The sequence below is a fragment of the Citrus clementina genome, unplaced genomic scaffold (genome assembly GCF_000493195.1).
Source record: "Citrus clementina cultivar Clemenules unplaced genomic scaffold, Citrus_clementina_v1.0 scaffold_6, whole genome shotgun sequence".
NCBI classification, from domain to species: Eukaryota; Viridiplantae; Streptophyta; class Magnoliopsida; order Sapindales; family Rutaceae; genus Citrus; species Citrus x clementina.
Genome location: NW_006262139.1, coordinates 18,680,385 through 18,682,328, shown reverse-complemented (window position 1 = coordinate 18,682,328; position 1,944 = coordinate 18,680,385). Strand labels below are relative to the sequence as shown.

General features: G+C 38.8%; 1 protein-coding gene across 1 annotated transcript; it reads left to right on the top strand.

The window, feature by feature from the left end:
* Positions 1–529: 529 nt before the first annotated feature.
* On the top strand, positions 530–880 carry LOC18039715 (transcription elongation factor TFIIS). Its single transcript, XM_006429751.2, has one exon. The coding sequence runs from the start codon at positions 530–532 to the stop codon at positions 878–880; it is 351 nt and encodes a 116-aa protein (XP_006429814.2).
* Positions 881–1,944: the final 1,064 nt, after the last annotated feature.

Below are 1,944 nucleotides of genomic sequence, written 5' to 3'. Positions count from 1 at the left end.
CTCTCTTGTAATTGATATCTTCATTCAGTTAAAAAAAAAAAATTGAAAAATCAAGAAAGCAAGCATCGTTCATCCATCCCTTTTTGATTGAGTTTTACTATCATGGGTTTGTCGAGAAACCAAATTGGGAACCATGTAAGTGCTGAATCAATGAAGTGCCAAGCGCCGCCGTCAAGAAAGAGAAGATTTGAAGAAGAGGACCAAAGCTGCGTTTCCTTTCATGAAGAAACCACTCCAAGACCGAAAGATTGTATCAGCCGGGAAGATCAAGTGCTCTGAGACACATGTTGCTGTGCTTCCTGAAGAGATGGCCAGCTATGAACGACAGAGTCAGAATAAACAAATCAGTGAGGATGCTTTAGCCAAGATTCCGGATCGCTCTGCTGTTGAGGAGAAGGAATCAGAATGGGATCCTAAACAAGACCAGAAGATTGTATAAGCGGAGATCAAGTGCTCTGATGTTACACGTACACTGATCCGTGAACGTCTCGTAGAGGCATTGTCTAAAGTTGGTGGCGAGGTTGAAGAGATGGAGAAGAAGGAACAGGTTAGAGCTTGTGACCCTGTTGAAGTTGCTGTGGCTGTTGAATCTATGCTGTTCAAGAACATGGGTCCTTCCAGAGGGACTAAGGCGGCAGTTCAGTACAGAGCAATCTTGTTCAATGTCAAGGATCCGAAAAATCCTGATTTCAGAAGAAAGCTTCTTCTGGGAGAGGTGAAGCCTGAGACACTTGTTACCATGCTTTCTGAAGAGATGGCCGGCGATGAACGACAGCGTCAGACTAATCAAATCAGAGAGGCTGCTTTTGCCAAGATTCCGGATCACTCAGCTACTGTCGATCAGAAATCAGCAGCGACATTAGAATGTGATGATCAATGATTTTGGTTTATGTCATGTTTATAATTAAAGATTTGTATTGTTGACATTCCAAATATTGTACTCTGATTTTATGATATTTTCATTACTTCACTAATAATACTAAACATTTTATTACATCATTTAACATTTTTTTCTCTCAAAGATGGTCTTATTCTTGTCAAGTGGATGAATTGCTTTCATAGATACACATAGAACTTGCTTCTTAAATAACACCCCATTTCGAGCACCCCACATTATGGCGTGGCCTGTAAAAGATCGAGCAACGAACGACCCTACTCTGCTAAACAAAGAAATATCAATTAATGCACAACTTAATCTTTCATTTATTGCTATCATAACATATACAAGGACATTTCTTGCTGTGCAGGAAGAGCTCAGTACATCTTGTGGTTGTTAATTCGTTCCATGGCTAATAGTAACTTGCTGTATTTTACAATTGATGGTTCTTATTTCTCCTGTTACCACCCTTGAGATTATCCATGATGATTTAGAGAGTTCCTGCTTGCTGCTGTCTTATCTGTACAGTCCTCAGTGACTGCTTCATGCCAAGTCATTGTCGAGAGTGTGTAAGTGAGGTGATGGGTGTTGATGCAAAGATCCTCATTGAGACCTTTGATCAAACTCATGGTTGAATATATCAAACACATTACACAGACTAATTAACCTTTACAGTGAAATATTGACCAACCAAAATCACATATATATTGCATGTAAAGGCTAGCTTTACGGATGTATACCAGTACACTCGTTATTTGTTTGTTTTCCAGAACAAAGATATTGACTACGAAAAATTTTGGGGAGTACAACATCCATGGGTTTTCCAGCATTTTTTAGTAGGCTTTGTCCATACCGTCAAGCGCCAAGTACTTTTCAGATTCTCAACATCAAACAAGTATTTTGAAGTAGTCTAGTAGCAGTTGGTTTCTAGTTGAAAACAGAGGAAATTTAGAACTACTCAAAAGTTGTATCATGTACTCTACCCATTTGATAGGAATATAAAGAAACTAAATACTACTGAAGATAAGAATTTACACTTCCAAAGACAGGATAAGCAGTAAAGAGAA

What these genes read in the sequence shown, in the direction of transcription:
- LOC18039715 (XM_006429751.2), top strand. Translation starts at nt 530, where the DNA reads ATGGAGAAGAAGGAACAGGTTAGAGCTTGTGACCCTGTTGAAGTTGCT.